We start from the raw sequence: 24,889 nt of genomic DNA on the forward strand, positions 1-24,889 counted from the left end.
TGTGGTATTGTGAAACTGGTTGAAAATTGGACCACATTGAAATTGAACTGAATATGGCGGACCAAAATTGAATCCAAACGATACCACCCAGAAAATCATTAAAAAAATATGTGTTTTTCCCATATATACATATATGGATTGCAAACCAAATCCGATATCATACCGATAAGAGAATAAAAAAAAAACAAGATACAAATCGAACCAAAAGTGAATCTTCCCTTAATAGTTTGGTTTTGGATTCACCCATTCTCTTAAAAAAAAAAATAGTGAAACTAGACCATAATCAAACCGATCAATTGACACCCCCAACCAATACGATACCTGATACTCTATACCAGTGGTATCGGTGCATGGAAGGGTAAAATTGTCCAAAAAAAACAAGATAGTGGTAATTTGAGGGACAAAACGGTCTGATCTAATCTGAGGGCAGTGAGGTCATTTCAGGGGACGATAAGAGAAACAGGTATAGAACTGCTAGCTTATCCTGCCCCAGCGGCTCAGAGAAAATTTTCACATATTCAATATTGACTTATATTCTTCCTTCTCAAATTGTACAAATACTTCATCCTTATTTAAGCTCTTACATTGTTTAAAAAAATTAATGATGTACGAACCGGGGCCAGTGCCTAAAGAAGGCTGGACCAGAGATAGATGGACCGGTCTAGCCAGCGATGTCGGTGCTTAGTAGCTTTGAGAGTATCTTTGACATGCTTCCAGTGCTGCTACTAATTTCCTCTCAATGTTTTCTCAAAGTCTTTCAACTCAGTAATTACTTCGGGGGCGTTTCTGCCTTGTCTTCCCATACGTCCAAGCGTTTCATAGTTTTCTCCACCTGAGAATTCAATTTATATATCTCAAATACATAAATGTAAATTACATCATTAATTACATCCCGGGCAAGAGATTGGAAAAAATTTTGCTTCTTGCTGCAAGGCTGGCAACCAAGGAAATGGAATAATTCAGTTCCCTTATGGGTTCATAAATACCCTCCTAGGTTTTAGTATTTTCTAAAATACCTTTTAATATCTCATTTTCTTGGCTGCCAGCCATGTAGCAGGAACATTCCTGTTACAAATGTAGCAACAAAATTTCATCCCAAGAGATTGATGCTTGGTAGTGTAGCCGCTGCACCAACATGGGGGTCAATAAGAGTGGGTATAGGAGCATCAGCACAGATAAGATTTCTTTTTTTTTAATTTCAGAAGGGTGTGGGCAGAAATGTCACACAACTAAGCAATATTCTTTTTCCCCTTAAATCTCATTCCTATGAAAAATGAGGGAGAAATAATGTTGTCAAGCAGTGTGGGAGAGGGTTTTGATGCCGCCAGCGTATGAGGGTTGTTGAAGGGGATAATCTCCCACGCTACATCAATTGGAAAGCTCGAATCAATATTTTTTCAATCGGGACCCATATGGTTCAGGGATGCGAGAGAGTGTTAAGATGTGAGAGGGTGTGGGAAAGCAACACCTTGGGGAACTTTTTCTACTGTTGTTTTTTAGGCTTCTTGAAGTTTTAGGTTTATACATGTTATAGCTAGACTTCCAGGGAAAAAGAAGCCCATCATGCCATAGTGCATATTCCATCATATGCACTCTCACATAATGAGCTGTGAGATCCACATTGACACTTTCTCTCATGTTCCAACCTATGTGGAACCCATGTGAATGATACTATTCTCCACATCGTCATTGATGTAGCGTGCAGATTCCTCCCAACATTGGTATCATGGGGGAACTCTCTTCCTTCAATTACTCTTTTACTTGGCTCTTGTTTCCTTAGCAGATGGAAACAATTGCCGTAAACCCAACTGTCATTCTTTTTAAAGTGTGGGCCGAGAAAAGGCTGGGCACACCGCTGGTATACCACAAGTCCATTTGAAATGATTCCCCTACCCCTCCAGTATGATGCCCTATCTCGCCCCCCCCCCCCCCATTAGTGCTGCCTGCTAACTAACCGCACACTTGCCTGTCCCTCTCCCTTTAAAGTATTTAAGATTCAGTATTCCTACCTTCATTTCTCGGTGACCAATCGAATTTTTATCCTCTCAGATTTTCTGCCCGGTAAAGTTGTCTGGTGCCTCTAATAAGAGTGGGGTGAACCCCACCAGATAGTGTATTCAAGCAGGGAGTTAGATCATCATTTTCACCCTTCTATGAGAGGAACCGGACAAAGAACCTAAGAGGATAAAGATCGGTGACCAACCTAAATCTTTTATCTCTTTGCCAATGAAGATTGTCTTTTTCAATGAAAATAAATTAAAGCATAGCAAGAATGGTGGTTTGTTGCTTTGACTATTAGTTCCATTCCGAGCTTAATCAGCAGTCTTGTCTACACTTGTCCTTTTTCTCTAGAATAGCTCTTTGCAACAATTCATTGATAGCAACAGGTCCAGAGATATAAAGCTATGCCAACTTAGATCGACACTGATGTGTCTCACCTTGTCTTTTAATTCTTTCCATGTTTTTCCTTAGATCCATTTTTTGGATTGAGAATTTGAGGAAGATATGGAACCAAATTGTGTGAAGGGAGTGATTGTGTGATAAAGAGATTAGGATCTCAATTGAGTAACTAAGTAAGACCTTAAAAATAAAATTAATGGCTTAATTACCTCTTTGTTCCAATCAGTCCGATATGTTATCCACAATAAAATAAGTGTCTGCATTGCTGTACCACCTATCATCCCTGACCATATGCCCTATAAAGTCATAGACATCAATTAATTAATTTTAATCCACTTCTTAATATCAATATAACCCAATCTATTTGTTCTTTGATTCTTAAAGTAGCTACAAAGTCATATCAACTATATATGATCCACTACACAAACAAAAAAGAAAAAAAGAAGCCAAATTTTGATTAGAACTTCTCATCCCTATAGAACCCAGTAAAGTCTATCAATAATGAGCCCATCATCATTGACAAATAAAGGTGAGATAGGGAGAATGTTCTCTGTGCCGCAGTGCAGGCTGCACCCAGGCGCATGGGCCTGCCACTCAGGGGGGCAGGGTGGTCATTGCGCCCACCCTCATGTGCCTTGCCGCAGTGCAGGCTGCACCCAGGCGCATGGGCCTGCCACTTAGGGGGGGCAGGGTGGTCATTGCACCCACCCTCATGTGCCTAGGCGCAATCTACGTTGCGGCATAGAGAACAACACCCTTAAAGGTGAAAAAACAAAATAGAACCAAGACTTTGTCATGGGGGAAGTTTTTGAATCAGGTGGTGCTCCTTATGGGGTACTTATTTATTGATTTCACCAGTATACTCAATTAAGTGTACTGGCCGACTTGTGGAAATCTATTCATGTTTGATAGGAAACACTCAATTTCATATATTTGGAATGCATAAAAAAGGGAGAGATTTCAGAAAAAATAAAAAAAAATCTTGCTTATGTTATCATATCCTACACTTATGAGATTGAAATTTTGTGCAGAGGTGAACCCATTGGTCTCATGCTTACATGTTAATTTTCAGTCCAACTGGAGATGAGCAAGTGGCAAAATAAAACTTTCAGAGGTCTAAGAATACCAAGTGGGGGCATGGCAATAAATGGGAGAGTACATATATGATTGAATTTAAATATAGAACTTGGCAAGTGGTAAATCCAAACCAGTCTCTAGATATTAAATGATTATAATTGTTATATAATCAATCCACATGGCCGAAGGAGGTGGGTCACCCGTAGATACTCTGTGGATGGAAATGTCCATAGAATCTTTTGCCAAAAATTACGATTTTTTCTCAATTTTTTTCACCGCAATTGACAAGAAACTTTCTCCTTAAGAAAGGAGGAGGGCTGGGGAAAATGTCTCAATCTAAACTATGTAAAAGATGGCGATAAATGATTATATATACAAGAAAATAAAGGGTTTTATGAATAAACAATATAGAGGAGCGCACCATTAATGTGAGATGGAATCGTTTCATACATAGACGGACAATAAAATCATTTTATATAAAGTGAGAAATTGACCGCTCAAAGAACCTTTTCTGATATGATCATGAAAGGTTGAAAAAAGAACCTTTTTTACCATATGATCATGAAAGGTTGAAAAAGCAAAATGGTGGAGAATGTAAAAATTGTAATACCTTGGCACCAAAATCGAACTTAAAACCCAGAAGAGCCCCAAGTGGAATCCCAACCACATAATAGCATCCCACATTAATATACGCCACAAGTGTCTGCCATCCACACCCAACAGCCACACCTTTATTCACATGAACAGTGCAACACTAGAATAAGTTAAAAATTTAGAGAGAGAGAGAGAGAGAGAGAGTTTTCAAATATGTTTGATCTTGTTGCATGGCAATATCCCGTGAGAGAGTGACTAAAGTAAGCTTGTAAGTTAGGTGCCAGACGCGTGCATTGCATGTATGCAACTAATGAATATAAATTGGTGACCAGTAGAAGAAGCAAGAAGATGGATCTGCCTCTCCTCTAGCAATGGCAGGAGTTGGAGGATCCAATTAATCCAACAAAAACAGGGGAGTTTTGATCATTTGATAGAGGGATCCGCCTGTGAAATGGAACTTGGCTCTTCTTCAATCGTGGTGGGAGTTGGAGGATCTAGCCCAGCATAAATAGGGGTTTTTTTTAATTATTTTAAAGGGAGTCATGCCATGGTTTTAATGCACGGTATCGGAATGATTATTGGCAACATGAAAAATTGATATGATACTGATATGCTATCGGCCTAGATCGGCTATATCGGAAAAAATTATCCTTTGATTCCTTTCAAAAATGAGTTTTCGGACCATTTTACCCTTTGTCTGTACCATGCTACCGATATGGTATCAGCACGATATCGGTATCGATGACTAGCAAAATTGGTGCGTATCGCCCATATCAAACGATACGATACCGATACTTCGAATCATGGGTCCGCCTATGAAATAATCCAAACACCCCTATTTTTGCTGGACTGATACTTCAACTCCCACCATTAAGATAGATATGTAGGTAGATAGATAGATAGAGAATGCAAGTAAGTGAGGACGTACCGGAGAGTACGGGTTGAACACCGTTGAGGACAAGAGTGACTGCGAGGAGAGGGCAGAGTTCAGAAACAGCGTTGGCAACGGTCTCACCGCTAGTGAAAGCATAGCTGAGGACATGACGCAACGACATCACCACCGTGGCCAGTATGGCTGATATTAGCAACGACACCCCTGTCACCATCACTACTGCGAATGCTGCTGATTTTGGGTGTCCTGCTTCAAGCTCATTGCTCACCCTCACACTGTTTTTCCATTATATCACTATCATTAATATCATCATGATCACCACCATTTTAGCTTAAACCACTTTCACTCTCACTCACTCAAATGTTTGTCTTTATTTCATAAACTTTTTTTTTTTTTTTGCAAGTCAAGGACCGATAAATCATCAGGGTCAGGGAAAAATGGATTAAGTACACCGATCAAATTCCTGACATTGTTCTCCCAAGGGAGCAACAAACCACCAGGGCAAGACCTGGAATGCATTTCATGACTCTTTAAATATCATCGGATCCGCTCTATAGATTGGATTGGGAAAAAAGTCTTTTGGATCTTGTGCAATAAGTGTGGGACTTGTGGGAGTCAATGATTAACTCCAAAGTCCATCACATATTTTCATGCACAAATTTATTTATCAATCAAGCAGGGGGATCGTTGTGAGGCTGTGTGGCCCCTGCACCAGCACAAGACCATCCACATTTCATGAGAGTATGGCGGTCATTTCACCTTTTTTTGCATCTGACGCCATGCAGCCTCACAATCTTCTTTTTTTCTTAAAAGGGGAGGATGGATTGCTCATTTCATGAGAGTATGGCGGTCATTTCACCTTTTTTTGCATCTGACGCCATGCAGCCTCACAATCTTCTTTTTTTTCTCAAAAGGGGAGGATGGATTGCTGCCGGACTGCATGACCTTTGGACCAATGCGAGGCCAATGAGAGTGCACGTAGGGGTGGGGCGGTCATTCACTGTTCTAAGCTTTAAAACGACTTTGCTCTTACTATCTATTACTATTCGGTACCCAAAAAAATAATTACCTTGCAGCTGCGTTGAATCCAACAGAAGCCATGAACGCACAACCATTGATTGTCATGCTGCACATCAGAACAAACTTTTGAGATTATGTATGGCCCACGGAAAAAGCATTAATCAATGGTGCAAATTAATAGACAAGTACCAGACAGCAAGAGAATCCAAAGCCAATTCAGGGTTCTTGAGCAAACCAGCAATCAAAACAAGTATCTGAAAATACCAAGCTTCCAAGCAAAGCATCACCGCCGACGAAGCTGATAATTTCAAGAATTCCGGCAACCCAGAGAAAGCTTTGAAGGTGAACCCAGTCCATGTATGCTTACACTTACCACTCATCACTACGTAACAGAACTTGCCCACCGCAATGATCCACCATGACAAGCTTAACACCAAAGAAGCACCAAGAAGACCCAATCCAAGCTTGAAAATCACTAACCAAGTCATTAAGAGATGAAGTGCAAGTGTAGCTGTTGATATGTAAGCACTAGGTGCAACGATGCTCTGTGCTTGCAGGAATTTCTGGATAGGGAAGTTGGCAGCGTATGCAAATATCTGGGGGATCAATCCATACACGTACACTGCAGCAGCAGAAGCAATGGTGGAGGATTCACCCAGTAAGAGTAATATGGGCTTCGAGAATGTATAGATCACCATGAGTGGAATCCCAGTTGCCATGAGTAGAACAGTTGATCTCTGCATATAGATCCCCAGCATTTCGTACTTGCCTGCTCCATAAGCTTGTCCACACAGTGTCTCAACCGCACTACCCATGCCCAGCTGCTCACATAGTTCATCAATATTTCTTAAGAATTTGGGTAGAATTCATCCTCAAAAACTAGCCGTTAAAGTTAAAAGAAATCAAATCCTTTCCAATGACATTTGATCATCAAAGTCAATCTCCCACCATCCATGGGGTATGGGGATGGACTCTGGTGGTTAAATGTCATTGGAGAGGATCCGGGCTTGCTCTTCAAGATATTTGGCTCTCCTCTAGCCATGGCCAGAGTTGGAGGGTTCAGTCCTGCAAAAACACCCAAAAACAAGGGTGGTTTTGGTCATTTCACAGCTGAACTAGACCCCCTTTAGCTCCCGCTACGACTAGAGGAGAGCCGGATCCCCCTTAAAGCACCTATAAGTTTTCACATGGGGCTACTCAATATTAATTAGGAAGAAATAAGGGTAGGGGATAGAATACCAGGAGGCCATAGGTGAAGATTTGGATGCCGCTGTTGCCGAGGGAACAGGCGGCGTACTCGAGGTTACCGAGGTGACCAGAGAAGATCTGGGAGGACATGGACATGGAGTAGTTGATCATGTACATGACAACAGAAGGGGCTGCAAGATTGAAGAGCATCTTGAGTTCAATCAAGGAAGCTAATTGGAAACGTTTGAACGGTGATAAGCTTTCGTCTGAGAGTACAGCTTCGAGTTGGTGGTTGGCTTGGTGATAGTTTGGTGATAGTTGTTTTTCTTGAAGGAGAGGTCGATGAAGAAGAAGAAGGTTCTCTTCTTCTTCTTCTTGGAGTGGTGGTGGTGGTGGTGATGAGGACTCCATGATTTGATGCTGTTGCAAACAGGTGGGAGATGCATGGCAGGGGGTAGCAGGCTGGCGGCTTTTAAAGGAGAAGGAAGGCCTGGTTCTCAGTGAGAGCCACTAGATTGAGTGGACCACTAGACCGATGATGATTCGTCGTTCCAGGATGGTTGCTATAGTGGGGCCCATCAGAAAAGGTGTGGGCCCGTTTTCTCTATCTCAAATGATTTTTTGTTTTTTTGTCGGTCATAAAAAAAACAATTATCTCAAATGCAATTTGGATAAGCTGTCCCGCAGAACCGTGCTGACCGCCTTACCCCTATCTAAGACACAATAAGGCGGGGAATGATCGCCTTATCCCTGCCCAAGCAGGGGTAAAGCGATCATTCCTAGTCTCGCTGTTTCTCAGCAGTACGGTCTGCTAGGCAGCTCGGCCCTCAAATGATGAATCTATACAAAATAGTGATATGATACTATAGATATAGAAGATTCTCTTCAAATTGGCAGCATTGAAAGAATGCAGATTAGATCCGTGGATTCCATGCGGATGGTGTGGGGGTCCCAAGGTCGGAATTCGTACGAGGACTTGATCCGAGCTCGCATTGAAAACCCTCTCCATTATTTTGTAGGAAAAAAAGAGTTCGGTTCTTTTGCACGAATCAACAGGTGAACGTACATGCGAGAGTCAACCATCTACTCTATTTTTGCCATTTGCAAGGGGAGGAAGGGTTTTTAAGGAAACAAAATTAGAATGCGATTGGCTTTGAGATGTACGTACACCTGTTGGTACGTGCAGATGATCCTAGCTGGGAAAAAATTGCTTTTTTTTTTTTATATGAGCCCATATATACAGTAAACAATGGGGCGTTGTTCTCTGTGTCGTAGCTCAACCTATGCCTAGGCACATGGGGGTGGGCGCAATGACCACCCTGCCCCCCTGCACAGGCTGCCCATGTGTTTGGGCGCAGGCTACGCTGCGGCACAAAGAACATTCTCCCAAAAAAGTATTGAAACCAAATAAGAACTTGAATCACGAGTTCAGAATATGATCTTGGAGTTTTTTAGGGCAGAATCATGATTAACAGAATTCTATTTAATCCAAGCAAATCAGATCTCGAATAAGTATGAAATCAGAAACACAGGATAGAAGGAAGTTCAGAAACTTGCTGATTCAATAGAGAGAGAGAAAAGAGGAGTGATAAGCAAGAATCCCACCTAATTTGTAGGCGGTGAATGTTTGTTACTGAGTGAATGTATATGCTCATATTTTTTGTTTATAGAGCGGCCATATTAAACACGTATTGTATAATCGTCATACGAGTTTTATTATGCTGGATTTTGTAAAAATATTATGGGTAAATTACACGACACCCTCTGAAAATCGAACGACACTCAATTCACCTCCTGATTTTTTGAAATACTCAACCGGCCCCCTCCACAGTAACGGTGTTAACTTAAATCAAACAAAAAAGTGAAATGACGTATTTACCTTTTCGATTTAAACAAATGAAATCACTTTTATTTTTGGGTGCTTTCTTCTCCTCTTCCATCTCTGCCCATACCTCTCTCTTCCATCTTCTTCTTCCACCCATCCCTCCACTACCCCGAAGAGCTGCGGAATCATCCATATCGCAAATACCCCAGCTGCCATCGAGATCTCAGCCGATTGCCCTATCAGCCTCAAGAATCGCTCCTCGAAAATGTACAGAAAGGTCAGGACGATGGCCGTTGTATTCAAGATCACCAAAATCTCTGCATATAGATCCCCAACATATCCAGCTGCCAAGCTCCGAATTTCAGTTAATGAGGAAGACAATATCTAGAAGTCAGACTTGCAAAGCAGGCACCTTCTTCACCAAACCATCGATTTGTCTTCGCCCAAAACTTTGTAGCCAACCCTGTTGCATCTGCAACCCATGCAAGATCCTGTTACGTGCATTGTTGCTTCCTTACATTTTAGCTTAGTCGAGAAATACGTTTCATAAGGATCAAGAGATTTCTCACGCTGAAAAATAACAGCTGCAAAGGTGAGAAAATCTGAGTCCGGCAGTTGCAGCGGTGACAAAGGCGACTAATCCTCTCAAAGACACAGAGTACAGTGATGGAAGAGAAAGAGAACAAAGGGATATAGTTTGGTGCCCAAAACGAAGGTCGTTTTGTGAAGGTCGAAAGATTTCAGTGGCAAGAGAATAAACATTTGCAGCGACAAAATTGGATTTGCAGAGACACGTTTCGTGTTGAGTTCATGTTTAACGGAAAAAATAAATTTCCTTCAGATTTGAAGAAGAGGGTTGTGCAATGGTGGTTTGTTTAAGAAGAAGGGTGAAGATGGAGATGGAGTTGCGGGTCATGTGAGGAAGATGATCGATTTGGGGGGTTTTAGATTTAAGGGTAAAAAAGTAACTCTACACTAGTCAAGGGTAGTTTAGGGATTTAAATTTATTTAACTAATTGGCATCATCACTTAACAGCATAAAACTGGCGGTAGGGACTAATTTGTCATATTAGGGTCTAACCCAGGGATGATTTGAGTATTTTCAAACATCAAGGGGTGATTTGAGTTTCGTATGAAAATTAGGGGTGACGTGTAATTTACCCAAATAATATTATTGTCTAATTTGTTCAAGGGAAATTATCAGCGCCACCTTGAGTTATTCCGTTATTTTAATGCTACCCCACTAACTACCAAGATATCAATCTGACCCAAAAATTAACGGGGTTAGCCTTTTAACCGTTAATTAGTGATGTCAACAGGGTTATCTTAAAAGACAAAGTTGCCCTTGTTATGACATGAACTGTGTATGTTTTTGTAATTTCATCTCCTTCCCCCTCTCCTTTCTTCTCCGTCTCCCGCTACTATGGCATGCCTCTCCCCTGTCTTGCCGGCTCCGGCTCCAGCTCAGGGAATCAGACTGGTTAGAACCAGAATCACGCCCTTTTCAGTTAAATGGTCAGTGAATTGAAAATTTTGATTACTGATTTCTATAGTAAGCTCTCCCCCCTCCCCCTCCCCCTCCCCCTCCCTCTTCCTTTAGAGCATCCCAACTAGATTAAATGAAAGGTGGTCACTGGTTTCTATTGTAAGCTCTACGATCCCCCTCCAAAGCATCAGCTTCTTCCCACTAGATTAAATGAAAGGAGGAAAGGTTTTCACATTTTATTAGTGCAGTGCCTCCTCCGCCACCAACCCAAAAAGAGAAAGAAAGAGAGAGTTGCAGTAGTAGTACTAGAAATGCATTATTAATTCATGAAGATGAAAGAGTTGTGGATTCTGTACTTCTTAATTATGAAGGTAGAGATTAGGCCCTCGTTAGTGTATCATTAAGAGAAATGAAAGGGCAATCGATGGTTCTGTTGTTTATGGGGATTAGGCGATTATTTGAAGGATTTCATGGAATTTCGGACTGAAACCGTCTCAACTCGATTGGAGTTTAGATGAAGCCTATCAATCCTCAGGAGGTGCCAGGGACAGAATTGGGAAAGGGTTGGAGCGAGTGGCAGGGACGGGCGGTGGTGGGGGAGAGCAGTGGGGGGGTGGGAGTGGAGGTTGCACAGCAGGGCTGCGGTACCTGAAAATGAGGTGGGGACGGAAGTTGTGACCGGTGGAGGTGGAGGTGGAGGTACCGGTGGACGATGAGATGGGGCAATTTGGATCCTCTACTGCTGAGCTGCCCGGCAGGACCGTGCTGCCCAAACACAGTGTTGCGCGCAATTTCCGCCTTATCCCTGCCCAAACGCTTTGCCCGAGTGGGGGTAAGGTGGTCATTGCGCACAACACCATGTCTAGGCAGCACGGTCCTGCCGGGCAGCTCGGCATTAGAGGATCTGGATCCGAGATGGGGAGGATAAAATAGGAAATTTGTTTGATTTAGTGAAGGAAAATAGTTCACAAGGTACCTTAAACAATGAGCACCTCAGTTGTAATTTATCTTTTATGTTTTAGTGTAGAGGGTAGTTTAGTCATTTGCATTACACTAAGTTATTTCGTTAGTTTTTTGGTCAGATTTGATATTTTGGTACTTAGTGGGGTTGCATTAAAATAACGGGATAACTTAGGGGGTAGCGTTGATAATTTCCCTTTGTTTAATTGTCGTACATATCCGTACCCGTTTGATTGTCGTTCCTGAACTTACTAAGCTCCTAACACAGTTTTAAGCCAACATAGGGATAACAAGCTTTACCTCCTACCGAAAAAGATCCTGTGCATCCGGGCAGCCGGGCTGCATGTGCAGCGCCAGACTCAAGGTGTTGCGCTTTGACCGCCTTACCCCTGCTTGGGCAAGGCACTTGGGCAGCGGTCAAAGCGCGCCGCCTTGAGTCTGGCGCTGCACATGCAGCCCGGCTGCCTCAATGCACAGGAGCCAGGTCCTACCTCCTACTCCCTTTTAACTTGTGTTGCCTTAACTTGTAAAACCTAAAGACTTCTCCACTTCATCAGAATCTACGTCTACTATTGTCACACACTCTCTCTTTCTCAATCTCCTCAACAGAGAAATATCTGGTTATAGTGTAACCAAAGAGGGAGAAGAGTAATCGAAGATGATGAGAGGCTTATTCGCAAGAGCATTATGAGGAAGAGATTTAAAGTAGGTTTAGTCATACTTTGATGGATACAAACATGGTGCGAATAGAAGAAAGAGAGATACCACAAAGTGACTATTATAAATATCTGGGGTCAATCATAAATAAAGAAGGGTAACATAGAGGATGACGTTGTACAGAGAATTAAAGTGGGTTAGATGAAGTAGAGGAGCATCTAAAGTGCTGTGTGACCAATGTATACCTTTAAAGCTTAAAGGAAAGTTCTATTGGATTATTGTTCGACTGACTATGATGTATGGGGCAGAATGTTAGGAAGTTAAGAATTGTCATATTGAGAAGCTTTGTGTAACAAAGATGAGGATGTTAAGATGGATGTGCAAAAAAACTCGAAAGGATAAAGTAAGGAATGATAGTTTTAGAGCAGACTTGGGAGTTGCCCCGATGAATGACAAGCTCTGAGAAAGTCGTTTGAGATGGTATGGTCATGTTCAACGAAGGCCGACAGACGTCCAAGTAAGTAGGAGTGATATGCTAACGATTGAATGAGCTAAAGAGCTAAGGGTAGGCCTAAAATGACCATAGGGAAGTTGTGAGGAAGGACATGCATAGTCTAGGTATTATACCAAGTATGTGCTCGGATAGAGTCTATTGGTGGGCACAGATCCATGTAGCAGGCCCCATCTAGTTGAGATTCTCCTGACTTGCTAGGTTGTGCCTCGTTCTTCTCACTTTTTAATTTAAACTTTCATTTTTCTTTTTGTTTTGCATCTTTTATCTGTCATCTTCTTTTTTCTTTTCTCATCTCATTTGCCACCTCTATTTTCTCCATCTCTTCATTCCCCTATTTTGTTTAGACCTCATTTTTTCCATTTTGTTTTGTTTGGATCCATGTAGCGACCCCATTAAGTTTGGATAAGGCTGAGTTTGTTGTTGTAGATGAACAGTTGGGGGGACACAGTCATGGTGAGATAGGTTAGACCCTAGGCTGCACCCATTAGAATATATTCACTCATGAAAGCCACAAAAATGGGGATTTGGTGTCCAGCAGGGAGAAGATGGGATTGCGGTGGAGGGTGAGGGCAGTGGGGAGAGGGATGTAGGGGAGAACAAGGGTGGGGCAGGAGTGGTTGCAGTAGGAGGAATAGCATGGTTGCAGGGGAAGGGGATGGGGAGGGGGAGGGTTGCAGGGGGTTGGGAGGAAGAACATCCTTGCAGGAGTGGTTTGCCGTCGGAAGAAAAAGGAGGAGAAGAAGACGACAATGAAAAAGAAGAACGAAGAAAATGGGTCCTACTTTTGTGATTTAAATTAATTAACATGAAATAGAATGCTATACGGTCGTGCGCCTTATGTGGCTCCCACGCCTAGACACACAAGGCGCATTGACCGCCTGGGATTTCCGCTTTTGCATGGGGGCAAGATGGTCATTTCTAGGCGGTCAAGGTGCCTTGTGTGTCTAGGCGTGGAATTCAGAGAAAGTGCATGACTGGCGCACGATTGGGTAGCATTTTTTCTCCCTTAAAAAAAAATTAAAGAGAGAAGAATCGGGTTAGATTAGGGTTGGATTCAAATCATGACCGTCGGATTAAAAAGTGCCACATGTCATGATTTTAAGGGGGTACTTGAGAGGAACGGGGAGATGGAGAACTTGAGAGGATAAAAAAATCCACCAATGAGTTGCTACAAAACAGTATCTTATATATGAGGGGTGTGAGGTCATTTCATGTGAGGAGGAGAGAAATAGGCACAAAACTACTAGTTTATCCTTATATCCTTGAGTCTAAATGTCAATAAATTTAGGGGTGTCAACTAATTGGTCGCGGTTGGTTTTGGTCGGGCTTAATTGGTCCCCACCACTTTTAAGACCATGCATTATCGGTCTGCATAGGCCAGACATGAATCTACTTATAACCGGTCAGTTGATTAGTTACAGGTCTATAATCGTATAATCGAGCTCATACCAAATGGGCTAAAAATGGTGTAATTGGTTCAGATTGTTTTGATCTAATTGGTCTATGTTGATTCAGTCTATAATCATGCCAATTGGTCTTCTTACGAACATTCTTTAATGGGCTCCCCATCTAGGCCCATTAATTACTCAATGGAATTGTTGACAGGCTAATAATGGTCCATAGCCTAAAATCTGAGTTTTTGTTTTGGGCTAATGGATCATATCCCATAATCATACCAACCGGTTCTATATCAAGCTGTTTTATTTACATTCGGTTTCTTGTTTCGGTCATTTAGGTCGGGCATCAGTCAATCTTACACTAAGGACATTTTTCCGACCAAATAATGCATTACCTAAGACTAGATCCTAACTGTTTATTAAATGGTCAGGTTCAGGTTCAATCGGGCCAACTGTTACGGGCCAACTTTTGACACACTTATTACTAATAAATGAATTAATTGCAGATTCTTGATAATCAGTCCAAACTACTGGACCTAAATTTGACAGACCTTACACTGAGGAGTTTGCACAGTTGCACCTCTACACGATAACTTGATTTTGACTGCAAGAACCATATTAATCCCTGGATGGGCCCCACATTCATGGTTTACATCCCATCCATCATGTTTGGGTTAGGGACCCAGGCTGGCTGGGCCTCAACAAGCTACTTGGGATCCTATTGTGCCAGTTAAAATATGATGGATGAAGTGGAGAGGTGTGTCAGGAGTGTCGTATATCGATGAATTCCTCTAAAGCTTAAAAGAAAATCCTACAGGACAGTCATACGACTGACTACAATGTATGGGACGGAATGTTGGGCAATTAAGAAGTGTCATATAGACAAGCTAAGTGTAGCGGAGGTTAGGATGTTGAGATGGATGTGTGACAAAAATAGAAAGGAAAAATTAAGGAATTATTATATTAGAGCTGATTTGGGAGTTGCTCCGATACATGGTGAAACTACGAGAAAGTCGATTGAGATGCCATGGCCATTGTTCAAAGGAACCCTTGGAATAAACTAAAAGAGCCGAGGGCAAGCCTAAAATATGGCTTAAGCCTCATATCAAGTGTGACTTCAAATAGAACTGAATCAAGGGGAAGGATGTATTAAAATCCTCTGCAGTACCGGCGAGCGGCGGTGCACATCCGACGACACAGCAGAGGCCATGTGTGCCATGTGTGCCACCTGGCCTCTGTTGTGCCATCAGATGTGCACCGCCGTCCCACCGGTACTGCAAAGGATCCTGATCCAAGAAGGATCCATATAGCCGACCACATTTGATTGGGACAAGGATCTGTTGTTGTTTTGTAATCAGTGTTGCCCAAAGTGAAGGTCAATTTAGTGTTGTCACTGTAACTCATGGAATTGATACCACTACTTAAATTTCAGTGTAGATTAAGAAGGCCAGGTGACACTGACACAGTATCTAAAAGTCCAAGCCCAACAAACAATGGCATTGTACCTAAAAGTCCAAGCCCAACAACAAATATCTTATTGGCTTACTTATGTCCATTTTTTTATTGGTTTTATTATGCAGGTCATCTTTCTAGTGGCCATCAAAACCTCAAATTTTAAACTTGGGGTAGAGAAAAGTAGTGGAAGTCATAATCTAGGCCCTGTTTGGTTGTAAGGGAATTAAAGGGCAGAGAAGTGAAATTTTTGTAATTATTATCCCATGTGACAATATCACTAACTTCAAATCATTCTATATTTGGTTATTAAAATATTCCACTTTACTTTATATCCAATACCTTTTGATTTAAAATGTAAAATGTATCATTACTATATATGGTAAGAAATTTAAATAATTTATATAAACACATAGGGTAATGATTACAAAAGTTTGTTTCTAAGGAATTGGGGGTGGAGAATATTCTCTCTCTCTCTCCCTCAATATGGCCTAGGCCCTTGTTTTGTTTCGGTTCTTTATTTTTATTTGAAGAAAATGATTTTTGTGGGGACCATGGCGGCTGCACCCAGGCATAGGAGAGCCAAAATGGCTGCCATGCCCCCCATGAAATGCAAAATGACTACCCCTATTGAATGCTTCCCGATTCACTCTCATTGGCCCTGTATGCACACAGGAGCCATGCTCTCCCACAGAAAACACTTTCCCCTTTATTTGATGGATAAATGTTTAATTCCCCCCACCCTTTTAATCGCTCTATAATAAACTCGAGTACAAGTTCGGTAAAAACCCATGAAATGCTGGTTCAAGGTATCGGTATCGCTGGTATCCGATACCAATATATAGGGGTGTCAAAATGTGATCGAACTGGTGAAAGCGTATCAAACCGATCCAAAGCATATTGGATTGGTTTTGGATAATGGTTTTGTGAAACTGGTTGAAAATTGGACCACATCGAAACTGAACTGAATATGGCGGACCAAAATTGTATCCAAACTGATACCAACCAGAAAATCATTAAAAAAACATGTGTTTTTACCATATATATATATATGGATTGCAAACCAAACCCGATATCATACCGATAAGAGAATCGAAAATAAACCATACAAATCGAACCAAAAGTGAATCTTCCCTTAATAGTTTGGTTTTGGATTCACCCACTCTCTCAAAAAAAAAAAAAAAAACTGGTGAAACTGGACCATAATCAAACCAATCGATTGACACCCCCTACCAATACGATACCCAATACTCTATAGCATTGGTATCGGTGCATGGAAGGGTAAAATTGTCCAAAAAAAACAAGATAGTGGTATTTTGAGGGACAAAACGGTCCGATTGAATCTGAGGGCAGTGAGGTCATTTCAGGTGACGATAAGAGAAATAGGTATAGAACTGCTAGCTTATCCTACCCCAGCGGTTCAGAGAAAATTTTCACATATTCAATATTGACTTATATTCTTCGTTCTCAAGTTGTACAAATACTTCATCCTTATTTAAGCTCTTACATTGTTTAAATTTTAAAAAAAAAATTAATAATGATGAACCGGGCCCAGTGCCTAAAGAGGGCTGGACCAGAGATGGATGGACCGGTCTAGCCAGCGATGGTCGGTGGTTAGCAGCTTTGAGAGTATCTTTGACATGCTTCCACTGCTGCTACTAATTTCCTCTCAATGTTTTCTCAAAGTCTTCAACTCAGTAATTACTTCGGGGGCGTTTCTTCCTTGTCTTCCCATACGTCCAAGCGTCTCATAGCTTTCTCCACCTGAGAATTCAATTTATATATATTAAATACATAAATGTAATTACATCAATAATTACATCTTGGGCAAGAGATCGGAAAAAATTTTGCTGGTACACTTGTAGTAGAAATGTTCTTGTTACAAGGCTGGCAACCAAGAAAATGGAATAAGTCACTTTTCCTATGGGTTCATAAATACCATCCTAGGTTTTAGTATTATCTAAAATACCCTTTAAGATCTCATTTCCTTGGTTGACAGCCTTATGGCAGGAACATTCCTGCTACAAATGTAAAAACAAAATTTCATCCCAAGAGATTGATGCTTGGTCGTGTAGCCCCTGCATCAATGTGGAGGCCAATAAGAGTGGGCGTAGGAGCATCAGCACAGATGAGATTTTTTTTTTTTTTTTTTATTTTAGAAGGGTGTGGGCAGAAATTTCACACAACAAAGCAATGTTTTTTTCCCCTTAAACCTCATTCCTATGAAAAATGAGGGAGAAATAATGTTGTCAAGCAGTGTGGGAGAGGATTTTGATGCCGCCAACATATGGGGGTATTGGGGGGGGGGGGGAGGGAAGAAATCTCCCACGCTACACCAATTGGAAAGCTCGAATCAATATTTTGTCAATTGGGACCTATATGGTTCAGGGATGAGAGAGAGTATTAAGATGTGAAAAGGTGTGGGAAAGCAACAGCCTGGGGAACTTTTTCTACTTTTGTTTTTTAGGCTTGTTGAAGTTTTCGGTTTATACATGTTATAGCTAAACTTTTGGGGAAAAAGAACCCCATCATGCAATAGGGCATATTCCATCATATGCACTCTCACATGATGAGCTGTGAGATCCACATTGACACTTTCTTCATATTACGACCTATGTGAGGCCCATGTGAATGATACTATTCTCCACATCGCCATTGATGTGGCGTGCAGATTCCTCCCAACATTGGCATCATGGGGGAACCCTCTTCCTTCAATTACACTTCTACTTGGCTCTTGTTTCCTTATCATGTGGAAACAATGGCCTAAGCCCAACTATCATTCTTTTTAAAATATGGGCCGAGAAAAGGCTGGGCACACCGCTAGTATACCGCAATTTAGCGCCCGGTGTGTCTATCTCTCTTCCCCCCACCCATTCCCTCCATTTGAAATGACTCCCCTACCCCTCCAGAGGATAATGATCCTTGACCAACCTAAATCTTTGAACTCTTTGCCAATGAAGAATGTCTTTTTCAATGAAAATGAAATAAAGCTTAGGAAGAATGGTAGTTTGTTGCTTTGACTATTAGTTCCATTCCGAGCTTAATCATCAGTCTTGTCTACACTTGTCATGTTTCTCTATAATAGCTCTTTTCAACAATTCATTGATACCAATAGGTCCAGAGATATAAACCTATGCCAACTTAGATCGACACTGATGTGTCTCACCTTTTTTGTATTTTAATAAAAAAATTTATTGAGGATTAAAAAGGAGGCAAACAAACCTAAAGACAAACTAAAGGCAAAGAAAGCTAAAGCTTAAACAGGAGACTCAGTCCTAAAACATATTGACAATAAGGTTACCGAGGATCTGTGAGGCGCACCGAGGGGATCCTTATCCTATTTTATTGTTGGGAGATCTCAGCATATGATGTGTCTCACCTTATCTTTTAATTATTTCCATGTTTTTCATCCATTTTTTGGATTGAGAATTTGAGGAGGACATGGAACCAAATTGTGTGGAGAAGGGAGTCATTGTGTGATAAAGAGATTAGGATCTCAATTGAGTAACTAAGTAAGACCTTAAAAATAAAATTAATGGCTTAATTACCTCTTTGTTCCAGTCAGTCCGATATGTAATCCACAATAAAATAAGTGTCTGCATTGCTGTACCACCTATCATCCCTGACCATATGCCCTATAAAGTCACAGACATCAATTAATTAATTTTAATCCACTTTTTAATATCAATAACCCAATCTATTTGTTCTTTGATTCTTAAAGTGGCTACAAAGTCATATAAACTATATATGATCTACTACACACAAACAAAAAAAGAAGAAGCCAAATTTGATTAAAACTGCGCATTCCTATAGAATCCAGTAAAGTATATCAATAATGAGCCCACCATCATTGACAAATAAAGGTGAGGGAGAATGTTCTCTGTGCCGCAGTGCAGGCTGCACTGAGGGGGCAGGGTGGTCATTGTACACACCCCCATGTGTCTGGGCGCAGCCTGCGCTGCAGCATAGAAAACAGCACCCCTAAAGGTGAAAAAACAAAATAGAACCAATACTATTCTTTAATTACTTTCTTTTAACATGTTTGTCTATCTTTGTTCATGGGGGAAGTTTTTGAATCAGGTGGTGCTCCTTATGGGGTACTTATATATTGATTTCACCATTATACCCAACTAGGTGTACTGGCCCACTTGTGGAAATCTCTTCACGTTTGATAGGAAACACTCAATTTCATATATTTGGAATGCACCAAAAAGGGAGAGATTTCAACCAAAAAATCAAAAAATCTTGCTTATGTTATCATATCCTACACTTATGGATTGAAATTTTGTGTAGAGGTGGACCCATTGGTCTCATGCTTACATGTCAATTTTCAACCCAATTGGAGATGACCAAGTGGCAAAATAAAGCTTTCAGAGGTCTAAGAATACCAAGTGGGGGCATGACAATAAATGGGAGAGTATATATATGATTGAATTTAAGTATGGAACTTGACAAGGGGTAAATCCAAACCATTCTCTAGATATCCAATGATGATAATTGTTACATATCAATCCACATGGCCGAAGGAGGTGGGTCACCCATAGATACTCTGTGGATGGAACTGTCCATAAAACCTTTTGCCGAAAATTACGGAAAATTTTTTTTTTCTTTGAAGGAACATATCATAGACGATATGTTTAACACATGTGCACCCCAAATCCATGGTCAGTGTGGGTTTAGAACTTTAAGACTCAAGAGATAAATCCATGATCTGACCTTTCTCATTCTTTCTTTTTTTTTTTTTTTTTTTTTTTTTTTTTTTTTTTTTTTTTTTTTTTTTGGGTGGGGGTTGGGGTTGGGGGGACCTAGTTTCTCTTTACCCACATGAAGAGATTTCCTATTTTTATTGTCTTCGTATGTGACTCTACCATATATAATGGAGGGGAGAGGAACGATGGTCCTCAATTTTTTTCATCAGGGAAAATGTCTCAATCTAAACTATGTAAAAGATGGCGATAAATGATTATATATACAAGAAAGAAAAGGAAGAAAAGGACTCTATGGGTAAGTAGTAAGGAAGAGCGCACTAATAATGTGAGCTGGAATCGTTTCATACATAGAAGGACAATAAAATCACTTTATATGAAGAGAGAGAGAGAGAGAGAGGTTGATTGCTCAAAGAACCTTTCTCCCATATGATCATGAAAGGTTGAAAAAGTAAAATGATGGAGAATGTAAAAATTGTAATACCTTGGCACCAAAATCGAACTTAAAGCCCAGAAGAGCCCCAAGTGGAATCCCAACCACGTAATAGCATCCCACATTAACATACGCCACAAGTGTCTGCCATCCACACCCAACAGCCACACCTTTATTCACATGAACAGTGTAACACTAGAATAAGTTAAACCTTTAGAGAGAGAGAGAAAGAGTTTTCAAATATGTTTGATTTTGTTGCAAGGAAATATCCCGTGAGAGAGTGACTAAAGTAAGCTTATAAGTTAGGTGCCAGACGCGTGCATGCTTGCAACTAATGAATATAAGTTGGTGAGCAGTAGAAGAAGCAATTTGGATTCTCTACTGTGGAGCTGTCTGGCAAGACCGTGTTGCCCAGACACGGTATTATACGCAATGTTCACCTTAACCTTGTCTAAGCGCCTTGTCTGAGTGGGGGTAAGGCGATCATTCCGCACAACACCTTGTCTGGGCAGCATGATTCTGGCGGGCAGCTCGGTAATAGAGGATCTACATCCTAGAAGAAGCAAGAAGATGGATCTGGCCCTCCTCTAGCAGTGGAGGAGTTGGAGAATCCAACCCAACAAAAATAAGGGAGTTTTAATCATTTCATAGAGGGACTTAGTTCTCCTCCAATCGTGGTGGAAGCTGAGGATCTAGCCCAGCATAAATAAGGGGTTTTTTTTAGGATTTAAAAGGCGGTTATTGCACGCATCGCCGTGTCTAGGCAATGTGATTCTACTAGGCAGCTCAGCAATAGAGGATCCAAATTATTTTTTTTATTATTTTAAAGGGGGTCCATCTGTGAAATGATCCAAACACCTCTGTTTTTGCTGGACTGAATCCTTCAACTCCCACCATTATGATAGATAGATAGATAATTAATGCAACTAAGTGACCACGTACCAGAGAGTACGGGTTGAACACCGTTGAGGACAAGAGTGACTGCGAGGAGTGGGCAGAGTTCAGAAACAGCTTTGGCAACGGTCTCACCGCTAGTGAAAGCATAGCTGAGGACATGACGTAACGCCATCACCACCGCGGCCAGTACGGCTGATATTAGCAACGACAACCCTGTTACCACCACTACTGCGAATGCTGCCGATTTTGGGTGTCCCGCTCCAAGCTCATTGCTCACCCTCACACTGTTTTTCCATTATATCACTATCAATAATATCATCAACTGATCACCATTTTAGCTTAGACCACTTTCACTCTCACTTACTCAAATGTTTGTCTTTATTTCATGAATTTTTTTCATTTTTTTTTGGTGGTGCAAGTTAAGGGCCGATAAGCCATCAGGGTCAGGGCCTCACAAGAGATCAAATATGGTACTCACGGAACTCCACTTCTTAGAAAGCAAATAAATATAGATTAGATACCGTTAATGAGACTTGAACTACCAATCAAGTTCTTGACGTTGTTCTCCCAAAGAAGCAACAAACCATCCAGCTTGGCAATGATCGAACTCTTAAAAATTCTATTGACCTCAGTCTCCCACTTACATCTTGACAACTCAATCTCACCACTTACATCATGCTCCCTACCTTTATGTTATTAAAGACACTACTTCTACCCTACATGCTCCATCTTTAGATAAAAATAGCCCTATAATAAAGCCCTAATTGAGTGGATAGCATGAGTGCATTGACTTTTGATTTTCTATTGATTGCAATAGTTCAAGACTTGGAATGACATTTCATGACTCTTTAAATATCATGGGATCTGCCCTAGATTGGATTAGGAAAAAGGTCTTTTGGATCTTGTGCAATTAGGGTTGGAGTCGTGGGAGTCAATGATTAACGAGATAGTCTTTTTAGGAAAGAAAGAAGGTTAGTAGAAGTAATCCAAGAAAATTTCTATAAGGAAAGGAAGGATTCATATAAAAGTCTATTAGGGGGTCGCTACCAGGTTATGTTGCCCTTGCACCAGTGTGGGGTTGGTGGTGGCGGTGGCGGCCAATAGGTGTGGGATTTTTCATTTCACAAGGGATGGGGTGGTCATTCCTCCCTTCCTATGATTGGGTACAAGCACCATGCAACTTGGCAGCCTTCTTTTTCCCAAAAGAAGGGGTGAGATCACTGCAAGGCCGTGTGGCCCCTACACCAACAGGGGTAGGGTTTTTTCATTTCACGGGGGAGGGCAGTCATTTTGCTCTTCGTATGTTTTGGCACAAGCACCACATAACCTAGAAGCCTTTCCCCACCCCACCCCCCAAAAGCTAGGAGATCGCTATGAGGCTGTGGCCCCTGCACCAACAAGGGTGGGGTTTTTTCATTTCACGGGGGAGGGCAATCATTTTGCTCTTCGTATGTTTTGGCACAAGCACCACATAACCTAGAAGCCTTTCCCCACCCCACCCCCCCACCCACAAAAGCTGGGGGATTGCTGTGAGGCTGTGTGGCCCCTGCACCAGTGCGGGGCCATCCAACAAAGGTGCAACTTTTTATTTCATGGGAGTATGGCGGTCATTTCACCTTTCTTGTATCCGACACCATGCAGCCTGACAACCTTCTTTTTCCCAAAAGAGGGAGGGTGGATTGCTGCCGGACTACGTGGCCTCTGGACCAACGTGAGGCCAATGAGAGTGCACGTAGGGATGGGGCGGTCATTCGCTGTTCTGGGTTTTAAAACGGCTTTGCTCTTACTATCCATTACTATTCGATACACAAAAAAATAATTACCTTGCAGCTGCGTTGAATCCAACAGAAACCATGAACACACAACCATTGATTGTCATGCTGCACATCAGAACAAACCTTTGAGATTATGTATGGCCTACGGAAGAAGTAGTAATCAATGGTGCAAATTAATAGACAAGTACCAGACAGCAAGAGAATCCAAAGCCAATTCAGGGTTCTTGAGCAAACCAGCAATCAAAACAAGTATCTGAAAATACCAAGCTTCCAAGCAAAGCATCACCGCCGACGAAGCTGATAATTTCAAGAATTCCGGCAACCCAGAGAAAGCTTTGAAGGTGAACCCAGTCCATGTATGCTTACACTTACCACTCATCACTATGTAACAGAACTGACCCACCACAATGATCCACCATGACAAGCTTAACACCAAAGAAGCACCAAGAAGACCCAATCCAAGCTTGAAAATCACTAACCAGGTCATTAAGAGATGAAATGCAAGTGTAGCTGATGATATGTAGGCACTAGGTGCAACGATGCTCTGTGCCTGCAGGAATTTCTGGATAGGGAAGTTGGCAGCGTATGCAAATATCTGAGGGATCAATCCATACACGTACACTGCAGCAGCAGAAGCAATGGTGGAGGATTCACCCAGTAAGATTAATATGGGCCTTGAGAATGTATAGATCACCATGAGTGGAATCCCAGTTGCCATGAGTAGAACAGTTGATCTCTGCACATAGATCCCCAGCATTTCGTACTTGCCTGCTCCATAAGCTTGGCCACACAGTGTCTCAACGGCGCTGCCCATGCCCAGCTACTCACATAGTTCATCAATATTTGTTAAGAATTTGGGTATAACTCATCCTCAAAAACTAGCCATTAAAATTAAAGGAAACCAAATCCTCTCCAATAACATTTGACCATCAAAGTCAATCTCCCACCATGGTGGTGTGGGAACGGGGTCTCTCGTGGTTAACTGTCATTGGAGAGAATCTGGACTTGCCCTTAAAGATATTTGGCTCTCCTCTAACCATGGCCGGAGCTGGAGGGTCCGGCCTTGCAAAAACACCCAAAAACAACGGTTGGAGGAGAGCCGGATACCCGTTAAAATACCTATAAGTTTTCATATCGGACTACTCAATATTAATTATGAAGAAATAAGGGTAGGAAATAGAATACCAGGAGGCCATAAGTGAAGATTTGGATGCCGTTGTTGCCGAGGGAACAGGCGGCGTACTCGAGGTTACCGAGGTGACCAGAGAAGATCTGGGAAGACATGGACATGGAGTAGTTGATTATGTACATGACAAGAGCAGGGGCTGCAAGATTGAAGAGCATCTTGAGTTCAATCAAGGAAGCTAATCGGAAGCGTTTAAACGGTGACAAGCTTTCGTCTGAGAGTACAGCTTCGAGTTGGTGGTTGCCTTGGTGAGCATTTGATGACAGTGGCTTTTCTTGAAGGAGTGGTTGATGAAGAAGAAGGAGGTTCTCTTCTTCTTCTTCTTGGGGTGGTGGTGGTGGTGAGGACTCCATGATTTGATGCTGTTGCAAACAGGTGGGAGATGGCAGGGGCTGGGAGCTTTTAAAGGAGAAGGGAAGGGCTGGTTCTC

General features: G+C 41.7%; 2 protein-coding genes across 2 annotated transcripts; both read right to left on the reverse strand.

Moving 5' to 3' along the window:
- Window positions 1–675: 675 nt before the first annotated feature.
- Window positions 676–7,592, reverse strand: LOC122639953 (protein DETOXIFICATION 40-like). Its single transcript, XM_043833011.1, has 7 exons — window positions 7,223–7,592; window positions 6,173–6,804; window positions 6,033–6,089; window positions 5,000–5,238; window positions 4,088–4,206; window positions 2,610–2,696; window positions 676–832 (listed from the first exon to the last, which is right to left on the reverse strand). The coding sequence occupies exons 1-7, from the start codon at window positions 7,580–7,582 to the stop codon at window positions 770–772; spliced, it is 1,557 nt and encodes a 518-aa protein (XP_043688946.1). The 5' UTR covers window positions 7,583–7,592; the 3' UTR covers window positions 676–769.
- A 9,392-nt stretch (window positions 7,593–16,984) lies between these two features.
- Window positions 16,985–24,831, reverse strand: LOC122639950 (protein DETOXIFICATION 40-like). The gene is made up of 7 exons (XM_043833004.1): window positions 24,459–24,831; window positions 23,462–24,093; window positions 23,322–23,378; window positions 21,544–21,782; window positions 20,653–20,771; window positions 19,011–19,097; window positions 16,985–17,226 (listed from the first exon to the last, which is right to left on the reverse strand). The coding sequence occupies exons 1-7, from the start codon at window positions 24,810–24,812 to the stop codon at window positions 17,164–17,166; spliced, it is 1,551 nt and encodes a 516-aa protein (XP_043688939.1). The 5' UTR covers window positions 24,813–24,831; the 3' UTR covers window positions 16,985–17,163.
- Window positions 24,832–24,889: the final 58 nt, after the last annotated feature.

The sequence above is a fragment of the Telopea speciosissima genome, chromosome 9 (genome assembly GCF_018873765.1).
Source record: "Telopea speciosissima isolate NSW1024214 ecotype Mountain lineage chromosome 9, Tspe_v1, whole genome shotgun sequence".
Lineage (NCBI taxonomy): Eukaryota > Viridiplantae > Streptophyta > Magnoliopsida > Proteales > Proteaceae > Telopea > Telopea speciosissima.